The sequence below is a fragment of the Callorhinus ursinus genome, unplaced genomic scaffold (genome assembly GCF_003265705.2).
Source record: "Callorhinus ursinus isolate GAN/ISIS: 27379988/994484 unplaced genomic scaffold, GSC_fseal_2.0 scaffold30, whole genome shotgun sequence".
Classification (NCBI taxonomy): Eukaryota; Metazoa; Chordata; class Mammalia; order Carnivora; family Otariidae; genus Callorhinus; species Callorhinus ursinus.
Window position 1 is genome coordinate 19,212,615 of NW_027397092.1, and position 17,498 is coordinate 19,230,112.

The 17,498-nt window shown below is 50.1% G+C and overlaps 1 protein-coding gene across 7 annotated transcripts in view; it reads right to left on the reverse strand.

Annotated features, from left to right (window-relative positions):
* MACROH2A1 (macroH2A.1 histone) overlaps positions 1–17,498 on the reverse strand; it is an 87,135-nt gene that overhangs the window by 60,881 nt on the left and 8,756 nt on the right. For all 7 annotated transcript variants that reach the window (XM_025860961.2, XM_025860957.2, XM_025860962.2 and 4 more), the window contains exon 2: positions 15,864–16,068. In XM_025860961.2, coding sequence (XP_025716746.1) covers positions 15,864–16,035 — 172 coding nt within the window. In that variant the 5' untranslated portion in view covers positions 16,036–16,068. The remainder of the gene's footprint in view (positions 1–15,863; positions 16,069–17,498) is intronic.

Below are 17,498 nucleotides of genomic sequence, written 5' to 3' on the forward strand. Positions count from 1 at the left end.
GATACAAGGTATTTTGTAACGATAAGCCATTCTGTTGCTTTTCTGCAGATGTTCCGAGTCTGACACACACTTGACCCTTGCTGTTAAGCCCCACGTTACAGATCCCCAAGAACCTGGTCCAGCATCTGGTCCAGTCTCCCACCTTCCCCACGTCTCGCAGTAAGAGAGAAACGCGGCTTAATTGGGGAGTTTCTAAAGTAAGCTGTTTATCCGATTTCAAAGTAAAAAGTAAGTAGTTCTGCATTATACACATTAACAAAAAAGAGGATTCTTGACCAACACTACCTTCCTCTTACCCAGCAACCCAGCCCAGGGCGTGAGTCCCTTCCCTTTTCTGCAAAGCTGTCCTGTGTCTTCCCCTAAGTCTCCAGGGCTTCTGCATCAGCTTACCTCCTCAGTCTGTCTTCAGTTGGGGGGGTGGGGGGCAGCCACCAAGGGCGCCGTGGCAGAGCCGGGGTCTGCTGTCAGACAGCTCAGGCGTGAATCCCAGCCTGCACTTCGCTGTAGACGTGCCAATACACACCTGAGGCTGCTTTCCCTTTCTATGGAAGGGGATCATGAGTTTGCAAGTTACATGCTTACCACGGTTGGTAGGTGTCTGGTACTGTTTCGGAGGCTACAACCACACACTTCATCTCTTACAAAGTACAGCAGGCTCGATTTCTAGGGGAAGAAAACTATTCTTTCTTTTCCTCCGGTTCCTCTATCAAAATAATGGGCTGGCTAAGTGGATAGATGCTCTCACGTGTGTGAGAGCCACGGGGAGGAGAAAAACAGTATAGAAAACCTGGTGTTTCCCCCCCGACAGTTTACTCTTTGCTGTTAAACTTAACAGTTTACATATGTTTGAAAAATGCACTTGAACCCGATTAACCTCGGGGCTGCCAGACTTACCTTGATAGAATGCAGCACACGGGGCGGCCCCACAGGCGTTCTCTGCCTTGGGATGGGGTCTGGGGCTTTTGTCTGACCCCCACAGGGTGTGTGCCAGGGCAGGGGCAGAACTGAAGCCAGCTGTTGAGCCAGCGCGAGTCAAGGCCCAGGAAGGAAGGGGGAAGGACGCCGTGCCTGGGGCAGGCCCAGAGAAACCTGCTCTCACCCAGGGCCTGGCTGACAGCTGAGCAGGACCCTCTGCCCTGCCACGCACTCCCTTTCAAGGACTGAGTTAATTCACAAGGAAATGAATAATATGTGTGTTTGTTTGGATAGGGAAAATCACAGCCATTTGCTCTTAATTCATCGCGGGAAGGGATGAACATTCAGAGAGGTCTGCTGAAATGAAATGATTTGAAGAGTGTAATGTAAAGAGGAAACTCATTTAAAGAGCCCTGACACGGTGCCATTTCCCAGATGGACTTTTAAAGAGGAAAACAAGGAGAAAGGTGCATATGGCGGGCTGCCCTGTGTCCGGGGGCAGAGGAAACGCCTGTCCTCCACACTCGTGAGATGGGGCGCCCTGGGGATTCCTCTGAGTGGAATCGGACACTTCATCAGAGGGAGACACTTTACCCTCTTTGGTGCTGTTTACCTTGTGCACAATTTAGCTTTTCAAAATGTAAAATGAAAACGCAGTGTAAACGAGAAGAGACAACTATGGTATACGCCCCCTATCTTCGAGACCCCGTATCACCCTCCTGCCCTGACATCTGTCCCCACCTGCCTAATCCTGCTTCTCACAAGAGTTCTGAGCATGTGGACTTTTTAGGTTCTTTCCATGACTGTTTTTAGAGCAGTATGAGTGTGCCATAGCAGAGGAGGCTCTGGCCCTGTGTGCTCAAATGGATTCCCGAGGCTGAAGGCCACGGTCAGATGCAAGTTGCGTCACCCAGGATTCTACCCCCCCTTTCCTAAGCCGGGGGGGGGGGGGGGAGGAAGGGACATCAGGCAAAAGCTCCTGGCCCTTCAGTCCACCCTCAGCGCCACTGAGCCATAAAATCTCCTCATGGCAGACAGGGCACTGCCCTCCCCTCTCCAAGGACTCTGTGGCTCCTCTTTCCCCCAGAACCTCACTTGTCCTGCTGCTGATACAGCCAGTACCCCCGACACTGACCAGGCTGCCCTTCTCTCTAGTCAGGCACACGTCACGCCAATGGCCACCAGCCTTCTTATGCTCAAACCCATCTCCTTCCTGTCAGTGACTCCTTGTCTCTCCAGGCCCATCCCTGCACGACCCCTGTCCCCTCTGCCCAGGCCAGACCCCAAGACCGTCTCCAGCCCTTGCACGTCACCTGCAACTGCTCAGGGCCTGCCCCTCTCAGGAAGCTTTGCCTCCTCGGCCAAGCTGTGGCTCCACTGAGGACCCAAGCCAGCCTTCCAGGACTGGGCACATACCACCCTCCTGCAATGTCCACTGGAGACACAGGAGATGCAAAGTGGACCTAGGATCCCTGAGCACCGCCCCCGCCCCCCCCCCCCCCAGCTCTCCTGGTAACCACTAAGGTCCGTGCTCCAGAGGAGAGCCTGCAGGGGGCGCTCTTCTCGAGATGGGTTACTATGTGAGTGGCCTTGCAGAGGTTACTTAGACTCTAAGCCCTAGTTTCCTTCTGGGGCTTAAAATAGGCAGTTTGAGGATTCCGTGAGTTACCAAATGTAAAGCACATAGTAAGTGCTCACTAATAAGGCAGATGCTTCATTACTTATACCGGTCTGCCTCTGACTAGTACTCAAAGGACTGGCCCCCATGCCTCCAAAACTTACATAACCACAGGCCACAATCTCCATCTGGAATAGGGACCGCCAGGGCCTGGGGTGGAGGTGGAAGGGCAGGGAAACCGATGCTGCTCAAGGTAAGTGTCCTCATTTTCTGATGCTGACTTTCAGCAGTCAATCCCCAGATTTACAGAAGCAGCATATAAATGTTTACCAAAGACTACCTCAGTTACCAATTACCACAAGGAGCATCCATCAGGATAGCCATGGCAAGGGAAGCCTGCGATTAGCCTTTTCCAGAAGCCCTGGATTCCCACAGAGTTCCCACCATCCTGCAGACAAGGCATGTGAGCTCTGGCAGAACAAGAGCCTCCTTCTAAGGCAGACAACATTTCTAAATGTCTTCTATAAAGGCCACTCTACACACGTTTCCCTGTGTACATGGGAATGACAGCCATCCCGCCGGATGACCCATCAGCATCGGGCACCACCACAGGCCTCTGATGTACCAGGTAGCACACGCCTCTTGGCCACCAGACGGAAGGCACTTGCCTAAAAAGGAAGGTGGGATGTGAAGTGAAGGAGGAAAGACATCAAGGAAGGGGAGGTGGGAGCCAGGGTCAGAGCTGAAGGCGGGCTGAGCCGCCTGGCAAGTCCAAGCCGAGGCTGTGTTATATCTTCTTGGCAACCAGCACGGAAGGGGGAGGTGGGGAGAGACAGAGAGATGGGGGGAGGCTGACTGTGGCTAATACCCTTTGGGTCTGACTTCTTGCTATGACATATTTATAGCTCTGAGGAGTGGCTTTTTGCTTTCACCATGTTTTATTCTGGGTTGACTAGACATAGAAGCCTTCAGGCAGGCAAAGAAAGCAAGAGGACTATAAATATGCTTTATTAGTTGATACCTTTCTGTTAAAATATCAGCAAGAGAGAAGATATTTGTAGAATTCTCATCTATTCCTTCTCCTCTCAGTAAGTAAGTAGTTCTTTAAAACCATTCCTGCTGGTCATCCACAGAGAGACCCTGGGGCACAGCCTGCACCCCTCCTGGGATGCTGCGATTTAAATCAGGTGGGTAGCTCCTGGCTTCCTCTCCTTTTCAAGGTATAGGTGAGACATCCTCAGTGGCTTTGGTGACAGAGGCGAAAGAGCAACCCTTGATAAAGTCCCCACGCCTTCCTGTTTGCCGCCCACTCGTACCCTGCCACTTGCCTCTCCTCGGGCAGGTCTGGCCGTGCCCCGGTGTCATTAGCATAACCCTAATTCGGCTTCATTGAAAAATCCAGGGGTCTAGGTCCGCTCCCATCTCATCAATGTCCTGGCCGCATCTGACATTACCAACATTCCATCCTCCTGAAATTCATCACCCTCTAACTAGTCTTCTGATCCTTCAGTGAAAAACTATTTACGAAGCAGCTGCACAACGTGAGCCCTCGTGCTGGCAGCTGAGCTCACAGTGATGAGGGAGAAGTGGGGAAGGCATGTTCCCAGCCCTGGGGTCGTGAATATGGCCTCCGATAGGTCAGACCCATCACAGGCACTCACTACAAATCTGTTGAAATGAGCACTGATTCTTTCGACCCTCAGCGTGGCACCTTGCACCTGGCCAGAGCCTGGTAACTCTTTCACAAATAGGTCATTACAGATGGATCACTAAATGAGTAAACCAAGCCCTGAAGCATTCAGACCATGATTGAGGATGGAAGTGCAGGCACGTTCTCCAAGGCACTGGCCTGGTTTCATGTATTAGCCAACGCTCAGGCTCCATGGCAGGCAGTGTGAACTATAAAGACTATAAAGCAGTCATCCCAGGGGAAGGCAGCCCCATGAGGGCCTAGAGTCCAGGCAGGCCTCCCCTCACAGTCTCAAGTCAGGTCTTAGGGTTGGCAGAGAGGGCTGGAAGCTCTGGGGAGATGTTCGGGGCAGATCAGCAACCCTGTTTCTCTCAACCAAGATTGGGGCTCAAATATAAATGTCAGTCTCTGCATATCACATGTAACCATTATCCTGATTAATTATTTCTTGGCATTTCATTTTTAAGATTTATTTTGAAATGAAAAGGGAGAAGAAAAATATCTTTAGAAAGATACAGAACATACATAAGAAGCTAATAACACTGTCTCCTGGGAGAACTGGGTAGGAAAAAGAGCAGGAAGGGAAATGCAGGTCTTACTGTATGTCCTGTGGGGAGATGTGGGTTTTGCCATTGGTACATATCACTTACTGAAGAAAATAATTAAAGACAATGAAAGACCCACAAGATATGAGAAACATAATGTAACTAGGCAGACCGATGAAACAGAAAATAAAGTCCAGAAATAGTCCTAAGTATATCTAGAAATTCCATGTATGGTAAAGGTAGCATTTCAGATCACCAGGGAAAGATGGGATAGTTGATTGTGCTGAGGTAACTGGGTAACCATCTGGAACAAAAGTAAGTCAACCCCTATCTCACACTATATATCAGGATTAATTTAAAATGGATCAAAGTAAAAATGTAAAAAACTTAAATTAAACCATAAAAATACTGAGCAAAAGCATAAGGGAATTCCTTTGTAATCTTGGAGAGAAGTAGACTTTCTGAACAATGATTCAAAATCTGGCAGAAATAGATAATAAAAGACTGCCATTATTAGGATTATTCAGATAAACTTGGTAATTATTCCACAATGTATATGGATATCAAATCATCAGGCTGTACACTTTTTTAATATATACAGTTATATGTGTCATTTATTCCTTAATAAAACTGAAAAAAGCAAATTATTAAATAAATGTTATTATGTATAACATAGTTAAAGAAAATTTTGAAAATGAAGAGAAAACAAGAAGTTATAAAGACCAACCAAGCAGATTTTTAAAAAACTCAACAGGACTTCTAGAAATAAAAGTTTCAAAGCTGAAATAAAAAACTCATTGACTGGGGGCACCTGAGTGGCTCAGTCAGTTGAGCGTCCGACTCTTGATTTTGGCTCAGGTCATGATCTCAAAGTCAGGAGATCCAGCAGCAAGTTGGGCTCCATGCTGGGTGTGGAGCCTGCTTAAGATTCTCTCTCTCTCTCTCTCCCCCTGCCCCTCCCTGCTGCAACTCTGGTGCATGCACAGCATTCTCTCTCTCAAAAAAAAAATCAGGGACTGAATTAAATAGCATATAAGATATAGCTGAAGAGAGAATTAGTAAATGGGGAGATAGTTCTAGAAGACAGCGGAAATAATTATTCACAAATAAGTTCTGCAAGACAGAAATGAAAACTATAAATGAGATGAACAGATACGGAAAAAAAATGAGACACTAACAAATGTTTAATTCGTGTTTTATAAGGAGAAAGAGCCTAGAATAGAGACACTGAAGAATTAACAGCTAAAAACTTTATAGATGTGATAGAAGCATGTTCAGGGGCACCTGGGTGGCTCAGTCAGTTGAGCGTCTGCCTTTGGCTCAGTCATGATTTCAGGGTCCTGGGATCAAGCCCTGCATTGGGCTCCCTGCTCAGCGGGGAGCCTGCTTCTCCCTCTCCTTTTGCCCCTCCCCTGCTGTGCTCTCTCAAATAAATAAATAAAATCTTAAAAAAATAAAAATAAAAGAAGCATGTTCAAAACCACAGCCTGAGAAAATTTATCACCAAAAGACCTCACGAAATGAAATTCTAAACGATGTACTTCAGTCACAAGTAAAATGATCCCAGATGGAAGGCCTGAGATGAAAGAGGCACACTTAGTTCGGGGCATACCTTTTTCCTTGCCTGAATCCAGAAACAAGTTTGGTCTTGCTGTGGGCTTTTCCACTGGCCCAAGCGAAAACAGAACCCTTCCTAGGGAACTTGCCTGTGCATTTGCAGACCCCAGTGGCAGAAATGAAAGTGGCATGGGACCCTTCGCGGGGAAATTGTGAAGCAACAGGGAGCCTCCCTGACCACTGGGCATTCCCAGGCAACGCAACGCATCTTCAACGGAACAGAGAGGACAGAGCATCTGGACATCCACATGCAAAGAAGTGAATCTAGACACAGACCTCACATCCTTTGCAAAAATTAACTCAAAATGGATCACAGACCTAAATGTAAAACACTAAACTATAAAACACCTAGAAGATAACATAGGAGAAAATCTGCATGACCTCGGATTTGGTGACGAGGTTTTAGATACAACACCAAAGGAGCAAAACATGATACGCTAGACTTCATTACAATCACAAACCTCAGCTCCGTGAAAGGCACTGTTAAGAGAATAAGAAGACCAGTCACAGACTGGGAGAAAATGATTGCAAAAGAAAGCAATGAGGCCTTTCCCTTCTCTGAGCCCAGTGACACAGTCCACACCCCAGCCCCGAGAAAGCAGGGGAAGCGGGGCCACCGTTCCACAAAGTGGGCCCAGGTCACGCTGACACTCTCGTGGACCCCCTCATGGACTCTTCGGAAGGACTGGGTGGTGGACAGATAAGAACTCAGTGTTTGTGCCCCACGGCAGGTGCACGCAACCCTGCTGTGCTACCCCCTCCACATCTGGGGTGGGGTCAGCGAAGCCCTGGGAATGCCACCCCTCCCCTCAGTGGTTTCCGGGCTCTCTCCTCCAGCCCTGAGGCCTGCGCCACCTGGGACTGCTCGCTGGCTGGCCATCCAACACGACGTGATGAGGGAAAGGTCAAAGGAGTGTTGTGATAAACTGCTTCTTCAAGCACTCCTCAGACGTCTCCCTGCCCCAGAATCATCTATTCCCCTGGCAGGCAGAGGGACGACTGCCCGTGAAGCATGGGGGGGAGCCCCTCCCCAACTACCCTGCGATTTGCTTTGCAAGATGATATGCGGTGATGACTTTCTGTGGCTATCAGTGAAGACCAACAATAGCCCATATTAATAAAAACAAACAACTGGGCTAAACTCTAACTCCCTTTCATGCACGTACACACAAAAGGCACTCGGTGCCAGCAGCTACCTCTGGGCGGTGGGACCATTAGTTTCTTACATTTTTAAACACAAATTGTTCATATAACCTGAAACAGGAATATGCATTTAAATACTGTCTGCATGCACTGGGTATCTAACACATTAGTTCCAACTTCAGGGTTTCCAACTTTTTTCTAGTCACAGCCCTCTGGCTCATTAAAATCCCTAGTCCTCCCTTTCGTGTGTGTGTGTGTGTGTGTGTGTGTGTGTGTGTGTGTGTGCACACGTGCGTGTCAGAATGTGTGTATGGTTTGTTTAGGAATATGAAGCTGGTAAAGGGCTCTGCAGACCAGTGAGCACTGTGGGGTGCTGAGAGCCCCAGGGCAGCATGAGTGCCCAAGAAGGTGCTTGCAAGAGCTAGCTGGGTCCTGGCCTGAAGTGTTAGCCTAAGATAGGGGTGGTCAGGCAAATAAGCCAGAGATACAGGAGGAACTCAGGGGGCCTCCGACCATCAGGGAGCCAACCTGACTGTCCTTCTCTTCCTGCCCTATTTTTAGCTGTATGAGTACAGGACACACTCAGGTGTCCTGGATAGGAAAGTGGTAAAGAGGCCAGGGAAGTGACAGAGCCAAGTGCAGGTTCTGCCTACCCCAATCTGCCAAGCTTGTTGGGTCCTTGCCCAGGCCAGAAACACCGAATGCGATGGGTGTTTGCTGAAACAAGTATGTAACAGGGTGTGCTGCTGACGGGGAGGGCTCCCCTTCCCGCACTTAGAAGAGACGGGGAGGGCCCGGAGTGCAGCCCAACCCCTAACACCAAAGGGATATGCAACATCTGACCCTGGCCCAGTTATGGATCAGAAATCAAGCAAGCTGAAACTCGGGGAGAGGATGATCATTTCGTCAGCCAAACCAGACAGCAAGGTATATTCTTAAGAGTCATCCCTTTTCCTTGAGCTTTTATTGTAGGACACAGTCAGGCACAAGGGCCAGGCCCCATTTGGTCTGCAAAGTGGCCGTAAGGTCACCCAGGGGACCGTTTGTTCCCCAGGTCAGGAGCTGGTCCTGTGAACTTTACCACAGCAGCTTCCCATTACAGCATCTGGCGGGAGAAGGTGCCAGGTGCTGCTTTGAAGAGGGGGAGGCTCTGGTCCCTGACAAGACCAGGAGAGGGACGATCAGGTGTGAAACGTGAGCGCTGAGAGGGGCAGGGCTTGGGAAAATGTAAGGAGTCGGAGATTAAGAATACAAAAATCCGGGGCGCCTGGGTGGCTCACTCAGTTAGGAGACTGACTCTTGGTTTCAGCTCAGGTCGAGATCTCAGGGTATGAGATCGAGCCCCGAGTCAGGCTCTGTGCTTATCGCAGAGTCCACTTGGGACTCTCTCTCCCTCTCCCTCTGGCCCTCCCCCGCCCTCCCCCACCCTCCCGTTCTCTCTCCGTTTCTCTCCCTTCCCCACTCTCTGAAATAGATCATTTTTTAAAAAAAGAAAAGAATACAAAAATCCAGAGGTCTTCATCATTTTGTAGATTAGATCCAAAGAAGACAGGAAAAAAAAAAATTCTAGCCACAGCCTTACCTTGTAAGAGGTAGAAATGCAATCCTCCAACACTGGGTTTTTAAATGGATCAAAATTTAGGTACCCCAAATCAGTGGCTATCTTGGGAGGGTCTATACTTATCACAAGGTATCAACATTCAGTCTTGAGAGGTTTCCATCCTCCCTAATGTTGAGAAACCCTCTGAGAGTGGATTAGATTTTTGCAAACAAGCGTTAAGTACTAGGAGGTTAAGTTGGTAGAATAAGGTTTGTGATCAGGCTATGGGATAGGGTTTCTGTACCAAAAAAAAAAAAAAAAGATGTCACTGCACATCTTTTTGGATTTGACGAACAGGAGCCAGGACTGCTCTCTCCGGGGGTTGGGTAAAATGGCTCCAAAGGTGCTTCTTTTCCAGGAAGTAAGTTCCTTGGGCAGGGATTTTTGTCTGGCACCTGAGTGTCTTGCACAGGGCCTTGGGTCTGGTAGGCCATCCCCGAATTAATGCCTCAGCAACTCAGCTTAGTAGAATACGTGCTAGGAGCTTCCCGAGACACCACTGCACCTAGCAAATGTTGAGGCACCTTCTGTGCATCAGGCCCCTCAGAGCCAAGCTTTGCATCTCAATGGCACAAAAACCAAAGCCTGCTCTTGGTGGGACCTTTTGGTTTTATTTCTTCACTTAGCCTGCCTCACAGTGCTGTTCGTTATGGGTGTAAGCCATACCAGGGTCCCCTACACTGCACTGTGCAGGGTGTTTTAAGGTGTTCCTTAAAGGACTTTCGTGATAAAAGTTTGGGAACCACTATCAATCACAGTTCTTTCCTGTGGGGATTCACAGTGACACCAACATGTTCAAGAGTCCTGCAGTAAACACAGCTATTTCTTGGTGGTTCCCACACTAAAACAAATTTCTTCCCTGACAAATTCATCTGAGGAACTCATGTATCCATCTCAAAGGAGGGGATGTGAATCTAGCCATCTCCCTATCTCAGCCACCGAGCTGTGTTTTTTGGTGGAATACCTCTTAAATTTCATCATACACTTAGGTTCTGCTAAACTCAGAACAGTGCCGACCCACAGTGCCTTGACCCATGACTTAAGACCAACAAATCAGGGATGCCTGGGTGGCTCGGTTGGTTAAACATCCGACTCTTGATTTCGGCTCAGGTCATGATCTCGGCTCAGGTCATGATCTCAGGGTCCTGAGATCGAGCCCCATGTCAGGCTCCATGCTCAGTATGGAGTCCACTTGCGATTCTTTCTTCCACCCTCTCCCTCCCCTTCTGCTCCTCACCCCCCCGCACCTTGTGCTCTCTCTCTCTCTCTAAAATAAATAAATAAGTGAAATCTTAAAAAAAAAAAAGACCAACAAATCACAAGGGTGCTTGCTCTCTGCTCTTCCGCACAGTTTCCAGTTACCACCCCTCCTCCCAACTGTAGGACTCAAGCACGTTTAACTTCTCCCTTCGTCTGCCCTATTCCTTTATTGGTCTCTGGGCTGGTGTGTCCCCAACATGAATGGACATTTCACTGGGGCAAAAGCCATAGCACATGTTGCTCATCTCATGTCTCACACCTATACCTTCCAACAGTGCTATGCTGGGCGCAGGAGAGAGATTCCAACCTGACTCAAGTCAAGTTCCCTTTTCCCTTAAATGTTATCATTTAGATGTCATGGAAGAGACAAGTACCACAGTACCATGGGGGCGAAGATGATGGCTGGGCAGGGGCTGCCCTGACTGCCTCAGTTTCCATGCGGTAACACTTCCACCTACCATGTGTTGCAGGGTTGGTATGAATGCTGGTTAAGTGCTTTAGGTGCAGTCAGTCTTCCTGGTGTAGAATGGAGCAAGGCCCAGCTGGTCCTGGCCACTGAGAGGACGCGCGGACAGCGTCACATTCCCTAGGAAGAGCTCCAGAGAGAGGCCAGCTGGGAGGCAGAGCCAGGCACAGGCAGATGTGGGGAAGGAGCTGTCTGGTGGCCAGGCCCAAGCTTGTTCCAGATGTTGTCTTTTCGTCTTAAGTACAGCAGGTGATTGGGCTCTGGACCCAAGAGGAGAAACAGAGGCCAAATTCACATTTCAGAGCAAGATGCAAGGCTACAACCTCCTCCCCACATCTACTCTAGCCTGCAGCAGGCCGTGAGGAGGAGAACCCTTGTGGTCCCTCACCCCTGAAAACATGTTCTGCACGGTGGGGGTGGGGGGGTGTCACTGGGCTCCGATGGCCTGTGGCCTGAAGGGCCCCTGTTGGCCACTCTTAATGCTGGTGTGGCCTCAGCTCTGGCATGCTCAGCTCCTGGCTAACTGAAACATCCTTCAAGAAGCTGTCCATGCATGTGCCAGGTATCAGGATAGAAGGGGCTGCCAATGTCAAGACAGAAGAGTTTGGTAACAGGACATCTTGGTGCTGAGGCTGGTACAGGCTTTAGGAGGAGTTAAGCGCCACTTGAAACAAACCAGGGAGAGGAGGAGCTGAAGCTGCCGAGGCATTCTGCAGGTGCCAGCGAGGCTCGGTGGGCTGTGGGCCGCTGAAGGACAACATGCACGAGGGGGCAGTGACAGCCCCCGTCACCACCCCCACGGAAAGTAACCTCAGCCGCCAGAAGAGGGGTACTAGGGACTTCCTCCTCTCTGTGCCTTAACCCCACTGCTAAGGGTTAGATTTGGGCCCTTACGCTGTGTGCGTGTGGGATGAGCGCTTCCCCTGCGTCCCCTCACTGCAGCGTCTATAACCCTACGGGACGGTCACTACTAGCCCCATTGTACAGGTAATCAAACCGCAGCCCAGAAATGTGAGCGACTGGCCCGAGGCCACAATTATGGAACTGTGGACACCTAGGTCCACATCTTCACCATCTAGCTCTACTGCCTCTACGTGACAGCCACTGAATATTGTGGCATCCCACCTGGTCCCTAGGGCTGGCCACCAAAGAAATGTCACCTCCCTGCTCCACAGCCACCTAGTCCCAGAAGGACCCTGGTAGCTCAGCTGTCCCATTAGCAACCTCATCCAGACCCCTCATCTCTCCGCTGGGGCCTGCTGAAGGCGGAGGCCTGGCCCAGCCATGTCAAAGGGCATCAGGTGGCACACCTCCATCACCGGGCCTGCAACTCTGTGCACCACCTGTGAGAGTCTGAACACAATCCCTCTACGGGGCCCTTCGGGTGACAGCAAGACAAGCAGGGGGCTTTGGTTAACAAGCCTCCTCCGCCTAACACAAAGCTACAGCACCGCCTGCTTCCTGCCTGTACCTGTCCCTGGACAGAAAGCTCCCTGGGGAGAGGAAAGGTCTTGCTCGGGCTTCTATTCCAGGACCAGATACATGTTCAGTGAGGACCTGCTGAATGGCTGGGACTTGGCTCACATACCTCACGCTACAGCACCATGTCTGCGCCACATCCTTGCGAGGCCCTGAGCTGCTCGAGGGCTGGTGCCTGGGCTTCTCCCTCGTTGCCCATCTTCCCCAAGCTCTGGGGTAAGGCTGGCATCCAGCCGGCTCCTGGAGCACAGGTGCGTGCCTGGCACAGCCCCACTGACAGCTCTCACAGGGCTGACGGGCCCCAACTCCTTCGCCAGGTCACGGCCGAGAGCTCCTCCTCAGAGAAGCCTTCCTGAGCCAGCTCCTCTCCAGGAGCCCCGGCGTCCGGGCCGCTGCTTTGGCCGGCTCATGCTCTCCACGGCATCTGTCATGGGCAGTAACCATCTGGGTTGGTTGGCTCTTTCTCCCAGCCCAGACCATGAGCGGCACAGAACAGAGACCATTTCTGCTGCAATCACGCTTATGTTCTCGTACAGAGCCTAGCATGGTGCCTGGTACACAGCAGGTGCTCAACAGTTTGTGGAACGAATGAGAAAGTGTCTTCAGGGAAGCAAAATCAAAGAGCAGAGCAGAAAGAGGGACTGTCCACCTTTCCTTCTCACTCGTGGAACAAAACCAAAGTTCTGAGTGGGCAAACACTCAGAACTTCCAAATGGTCACATGCTGTCACATCCCAGCCCAAGGTGCTTAGGGCTGGTCAGTCAGTGTGGGCTCACAGCGCTGTTCTGAGGGGTGGAACAGAGCAGTGTTTTCACCGGACATGGCCCCCGAGCCCAGCTACTACCCGATCTGGCAACAGGGCACAAGTGACCACAGCAGTGACTGAGCACAGCACTCATGTCTCAGGATGTTCCTGAAGTGTCCGTCATGTGGGCTGGGCACCACGGTGGGGGCAGGCGTAGGGCAATGGTCAAGCCAATGACAGCACTGCATGCATGCAGACAAAATGGCTCGGATTCCAGCTCTGCTGGTAGAACTTGGTAAAACATAAAAATATATATTATTCTTAACATACAGGGGTTAACATGGCTGACAGCTGAGCAAAAATTTGCCTTGAGCTACTGTCCAGCACTAGTGATGGGCTGCCCTGACCATTCCCACACCCCTCCGTGACCCTTACCGTACACCCATGAGAGCTGGGGAGAGGCACGATGGGTGCGGGTGCAAACAGAATCAAAGTCCATGAGAATGGGCCCGCTGACCTCAAACTCATGAGCACTGTGCTCAGTTCCAGAGCCAGCCAGGCACAGACGAGGAAAACGTCCAGATTTTCTGTGTGGCACACATAGTAACTGCCTCAGATATGTTGGAGCGATGGTATCCCCTCACCCCCACCCCACACCCTGCAAACTAAAAAACAGAAACTTGATGGAAGAAATGAAACTGATGTGGTACTTGACCTAATGGTAGTGGACATCCCAGTGACAAGGACATCACGGCATTTGGGAACCAGGAATCACGGCACATCAGCTTCCCCATCATGATCAAACAAAGCCCTTTGGGTGTCACAGCAGCCTGGAGTTGGTGGAGCATGGGCTATGTCAACATTTGAGTTGAAAGGAAATTGGGGCCCAGAGAGGTTAAGTGAATCACTCTAGGTCACACAGCATGTAAACTGGCAAGCCAGAACGAAGCAATGTCCTCCGCTTCCTATCTAGTAACTTCTCCCCTGACTGCCAATGTTCTACATGGCTTTCCTGGGTGTGTCATAAGCTCTGGGCCTCTGGTTCCTCATCTATAGAAGAAGAATCATGCCTCGCTCATGCTACACCTCTAAGAGTCTCTGAGAAGCAGGGGGTTAAATGTCCCAGAAGTGCAAATGCCTCCCAGCTACAAGCCACCAATGACTTCTCGTGCCTAGGTGCTTTCAAAAGAATACAACAACTTCATGTCCCTCATGATGGTGTTCTTTATGGAGGAACCCTTGATCTTGCCTCACTGAGAGACAGGAGAGCAAGAAGTGATCCAGCTGTCCTGCTGCCTATTACCACTTCGGAAGAGGCACCTTATCTTGCTGAGTCTCCCTGTCTGGCTGCAAGAATGGAGGGGGGCCCTTCCTGCCACATACCCTGAGGTGCACAGAGCACTAAGACGTAAAAGCGTTACAACGGCCCAGCAGGATCTGGGTCCCTTCTCTACTCCCTACTTGGCCATATGCCACCCCAGGCAAGTTCTCCTATGCTTTTAGGCTGGTTTTCTCATCACTACAAATGGGGGTGACATCCCTGCCCACGTGGGTTCCCACAGTGGCCATGGAGCCACCAGTGAGACCAGTAAGGTTATTTTCGGGAAAACGACCACCCCCCCTTCCCGAAGAGAGAGCTGATTTCGAGATTGGGGCTAGGGAAATTCAGGGTGAGACTAGAACACCTCATTGTGGGGGAAAGCAAGAAAATGTGTAAGAATGGAAGAGGCCATCGCAAAGGACAGCAGAACCGGCTTGAATGTCAAACGTGAGATAATGTGAGCAGCGTACTGAGTAATGATGTCATAGTGTTTAACTCATTAAATTAAGCCCATGAAGTAACATTTCGAATACAAAAAACAGAAAGAGGAAAAGGGCAGATGAAAAGTAAGTTCTTTACAGAAGAGTGCCAACTAATACACGCAGAAGAGATGACAGAAGTAGAAAAATCACTCTTTTGTAACCACTATAGTAGTAACAGATTCGGGTAGGATCATCCAGGAATGCCAAAGCCACTGGGTGAAGGCTGTGCAGAAATCCAGCAGATACCACCTCAACCATATGACCCGAGTGAATCACCAATGGCAGGACAAACCCACATCACATGCCTCCTGGCATGATACTAGACAAGGACGCAACAGCACTTAGGCAATCCCCCTGCCAAAACGTTTAACCCAAATCCAAGCATAGGACCAACCCAGACTGCAGGACATTCCACAACACAACTGGATGCACTCTTCAAAAATGTCCACGTCATGGAAAAGTTTAAAAAAAAAAAAAAAAACCAACCAGAGGAATTGTTTCAACTTAAATAAGACTAAAGAAACCTGACAACTAAAGGAAATGCAGGATTCTGAAATGGATCCTGGATCAGGAAAGAAAACCAAAAAAACTATAAATGCCAATATTGGGAGATTAAAGAAATTTCTAAATGGACTATATAACAGCCAAAAATCAATGTATAAACGTGCACACCTATGCATATGCACACACACACCCAGGTGGGGGGGGGGGAAGCCAATGGGGCTACACCAAAACAAATGATGTAATATATGGTGATTAACATAACAATAAAAATTAAAAAAAAAAAAGCCAATGGGGCAGAATGTCAACAACCGGGGCACCTGGGTGAAAATGTTCATCGTACTACTCCTGTCACTTCTCTGCAGGTTTTGAAAAGTTTCAAAATAAAAGAAACCACGCAGATCAGATCAGTCCCTGGAAAGTGTCCGAACCACCACGATGTGAGTCCAGTGGTGTCCTCGGGGGACGTGGATCTACTCACCTGTCAGGTACTCCAGGACGGCGGCCATGTACACGGGCGCCCCCACTCCAATCCTGTACTTGGGGTGGCCTTTCTTGATGTAGCGCAGCATCCGCCCCACGGGGAAGATGACTCCCGCCTTGGCGGACCGGGAGGTTTTGGTGGACTTCTTCTTCCCACCCCGGCTTGACATGGCGGTGGCCCTGGAGGTGAATCAGTAAGCACACTGTGGAGGCAAGAGGCACAGATGTCAGGATCCTGGGGATGGGGTCCCCCCCCTTCCCTGCACTCTCTGGCCCCTAGAAGAAATGCCACCGCCTGCAGCCACTGAGTCCTCCGAGCCCAGCTGATGCACTCCGCTGGAGCACTTCGGCCCCTAAAAAGAGAACGGCGATGCTCTTCACATTTTATACCATAACATCAATTTTAGTGGCCACCTGCACTTAAAACGTTACTCTGACAATGAGTGCTCTTAAGTGCCTTGCCTTTATGGCACATGATGTAAAAAAAAAAATGGGATTTCTTGACTACATCCTATACACTTGTTTAACAGTTGCATTTTCATACCCTTGAGACCAGGGTGGATAAATGTGCTGAAGCCTTCATGAAAGAAAACTATGTACCCTGCCCCCAGAATGATGTAAAGCCTGATACCTAGGCCCTCTGATGAAAGCAGCATCTCTACCTCACGATCCTTTCTGTGTGGGGGGGGGGGGCAAGAACAGCTCACAGGAGCTCAGCAGATAGCTGGGCTGCAATCACAGGCCCTCAGAACACTTCCAGGCCACTAGCTAGGCCTGTCCTTAGAGAAGATGGAGAAGTGCTTGTCTTTCCCTGCTCTTCCTCCCCATCCCCATCCAAAACACCACTCAAGTCCATTGGATGCTCCGTCTCCATCAACTCTTGGAAGGCCTCTCCTGTCCACCCTGATTATGACTGAATCCAGGTCATCATTAACCAAATGATCACAAACATCTCCTGAAGAGGTCTCCCCACCGTGGGCCCTACTCTCCAATCCACCTGGCCTCTGAGGGTGGTACATACAAGTCTGAATACTCAATGCCTCTGGTCTGAAAGCTTTCCCTGGCTGCCACAGTTCCCAAGAAAAATCAACACCCATGGCCTGTCATGCAATGCCTCAGAAATCTAGGCTTGGCACATCCATCCAGCTTCACCCCATACCTCCGGTGGTCCAAACTTGGACACAGTGGGAGTCACACACAGCTCCTGCAAATGGCCTCCCCTGCAGGGGCTGGGCCCTTCGGCCAGGACCACCACGATCCCTCACACTTGCGTTCTGCCCTCTGCCAACCCTTCCCTGAGTGCTCAGATACAGCCACTCCAATCCTCTGGGCCCCTTTGCACTTCATGCCACAATGATGTACACATGCTCCCGTCTCTCCCGTCAGAGTGCAGGCTCTCAGAGGGCTGCCCCTGGCTGTACTCCTGGCAGAGCACCACTAAGGTCTACATGTGTGCTAAGAGCATTCAAGTTCTCAAACGTTTGCTGAGAACATTCAAGTCATTCATGCATTCACTTCAGGAGGTAGGCTGGGGAACAGGGACAGCAGGGCACAAGGCAAATGGGATCCCTGTTCTCCCAGAGCTGGTGGGGAAGAGAGAGAAGAAATAACCCTACAGTCATTTAAATGATCA